At 63.8% G+C, this 2,791-nt stretch overlaps 1 protein-coding gene across 3 annotated transcripts in view; it reads right to left on the minus strand.

Moving 5' to 3' along the window:
* The window catches only part of AGAP3 (ArfGAP with GTPase domain, ankyrin repeat and PH domain 3), a 44,207-nt gene that overhangs the window by 17,771 nt on the left and 23,645 nt on the right, over nt 1–2,791 (minus strand). For all 3 annotated transcript variants that reach the window (XM_010857241.1, XM_010857243.1, XM_010857242.1), the window contains exon 9: nt 1,996–2,088. In XM_010857241.1, the coding sequence (XP_010855543.1) occupies nt 1,996–2,088 (93 nt within the window). The remainder of the gene's footprint in view (nt 1–1,995; nt 2,089–2,791) is intronic.

Below are 2,791 nucleotides of genomic sequence, written 5' to 3' on the forward strand. Positions count from 1 at the left end.
CCCAGGGGCGCCGGCTCCCCTCCCCGGGCAGGCCGGCTGCGCACAGCGGCGCAGGAAGCAATCTGGGGCGGAATGTGAGCAGTGCGCGGGGGCGACAGCCCCCAGAGGACCCGTTCCCCGCCGCCTCCCGCCCGGCTCCGCCAGCCGGCTTAATTGCGGAGTCCGGATTGATTGGGAATGCAAATGGCAACTGAAATGCAATCTCCACTCCCAGCAGGAGCAGGGGGAGGGGGAGCGAGGAACCGGGAGAAGCGCGGGACAGGAGGGCTGGGAAAGGGGTGAGCCAGGCCCGGGGCGGCGGTGAGGGGCCCAAGGAATGGCCACCGGCCCAGGCTAGAGGAGAGGGTGCGGTGGCACCCCATCCCGACAGTAGGCACATCCCCAAACCGCCCCCCACTGTGTGATCCCTGGTGCCTGTAGACAGGTACGGCAGCTCAGCCTCCTGGCCAGGCCCCTCCTTCTGAGGATCCCTGAGTTTAGAGGGGGCCTGGAATCCTCAAGTGACCTCACTGACCCCTCCAGGGGGACTGGAGCCTCAGGTGCAAGTTCACGGGGCTTCATCCCCCACTGCACAGACCCTCTTTCCCCTCCCTGTGTGGGATTCAGGGAGCAGATAAATTAGGGCAGACCCCAGCCAGGAAGCGGGGTGCTTTGGGGGCTAGACTGATCTCAAAGCAAGGAAGGGTGGCTGGGTGGGGGAAGCGTTGCGTTTGTTGAACGTTTGCCTGTGCCTGTGTGTATACTCAGAAAGCACATGCCACAAAGCAGGGAGTGACGGTCCCCTGCCTGGAGCAGGTCCCCATTGCCTGGCTTGGCAAGAGGCCCTTCGAGGAGGCCTGAGTTGGCACAGCCACAGAGACATGCCATCAACAGGTTTCTGGGCCAGTTCTGCGCATACAGCGAAACAGGGAGGAGACAGCCAGCTGCCCGCCCACCAGGAGGGTCCCTGGGGAGCATCCCTTGGTGACACTTCTAGAGGACTGAAGCATACCCAGTGCTCCCCACTGTGTCCTCTGGGCCCTGAGACACTTTCAGGGTTCTCCATTTGCCATGGCCCTTCACTGTGGGGTCAGAAACCCCCATCCCTAACACAATTCTGGTCGCAGAAGCCCCAGCCTGGACGGCCAGACCTGATCACAGGACCCTGGCCAGGCTGGCCTCAGGTCCTCTGGCCACACAAGTCTACTCCACTCAAACACGGACATCACGGCTCCCATAGACACGGGGCATCTCTAAACACCGGGTCCCGAGAAGATGTGTCTGTGCCAAGTGCAGCATCCTGGGGACACAGCAGGCTAACCACCAGGTTGCTGGCCATCCCGGGGGGCACGTGGGCCAGCAGGCTTTCACCTGACACCTCCTCTCTCCACTGCATCCGGCAGTGGTTCTACAGCCCTGTACAGCACACCAGCAAGCAACTCTGCCTTCCATCACCAGAGACCCCTTTTGATCACTCAATGCCTTTTTCTAGCAAAGACACCCAGGACAGGCGGTCTGGGCGCCCTGGCCCTACTGGGCAGTGACTCCAGAGACTATATCAGGACTAAGTTTCCTTTTTTCAAACACAAAAGAGGCTCACTGGGTAAGACTCGGCCAGTGAACCCAGGGTAGGACCAGCCCTTGGTACGCCCCCTCAATCCATACTCCTCAGGGTGCTCTTTTGTGAATTCCCTCCCTTTTGGGGGAGGGAGGAGGAGAGAGAGGTGGGGGAGACCAAGTCCTGCTGCAGGGTCGGGCACCTCCAGAATCACCACCACCAATGCAGAGCCGCTGAGGGTGGCGGGTGGCTCTCTGCTGCCCCCAGGTGGTGATGAGGGTGAACAGGCAAGGCCAGGCCCAGTGAGCGATCCGGCCAACCTTGCCAGGGGTGTTAACAGCTCAGGCCTGGCAGGGGCCTGGGGCACTGGCCTCTCCCGTCTTCCAGAGCCATCCTCCAGCATTGCCGGGGCCTCCTCTCCGCTTGTCTCCAGCCCCGGGGGGGAAGGGAGCGCTGACCTGTTTGATGGGGATGGCCCGGCCGCTCCCGATGCTGTCCACCTTGCACTCGGCGGCCTTCTTCTCCCGGTCCATGTCGGCACCCTTTCGAGACTGGAAGAGAAGAGAAGGGGCGTGTCAGAGGGGCCCCGGGGTCTGTGGGGGTTCAGCTGCCCGCCTGGAATCCCCAGCTAGCACCCCATCCTCCCCAAATCCCTCCCTCCCCCTGGACAGGCCCTAGCAGCCAGGCAGGGCCAGGCTGGGTGGGCACGGCGGGACTGGGAAGGAATGGAGACCACGAGTATTCCAACGGGTGTTTATTCTTACACACGGCACCATACAGAGCAGCACAGGTCATCACTGGGCCGGGCCCGCCCCTTACAGAAGAGCGAGGACACGAGATACCGAGGGCGTGAGGAGCGCGCAGCCCATGGGGAACCAGGGGGAGGCTGGGGCCTAAGAGAAGGGAAGGGGCCCGGAGAGGAAAGGTGGACGGTGGAGGCTGCAGGCTGGCCGGGAGCAGCACGGGGCACGACCACCGGGTAGGGGGGAGAGCAAAGTCCAGAAATGAGAGCCGGCCGCGGCCCGGCCACGGGCACAGACACACCACACGCGGCGGCACGGCGTGCCGAGCTCAGCGGCCACGAGGCCCGAGGGGGCACAGTGGATGGAGAGAGAGAGGAGACGGGCCAGAGGAGGCCCTGCGCCCCTGCCAGGGCTCCTGGGGCAGAGCCCGGCCCGATGTGGATCCTAGGAAACGGGGTGTGTTGGGGGGGGGCCAAGAGAGGGGAAGGCAAGCGCGGCGAGGAGGAGGAGG

The sequence above is a fragment of the Bison bison genome, unplaced genomic scaffold (genome assembly GCF_000754665.1).
Source record: "Bison bison bison isolate TAMUID 2011002044 unplaced genomic scaffold, Bison_UMD1.0 scf7180017864379, whole genome shotgun sequence".
NCBI classification, from domain to species: domain Eukaryota; kingdom Metazoa; phylum Chordata; class Mammalia; order Artiodactyla; family Bovidae; genus Bison; species Bison bison.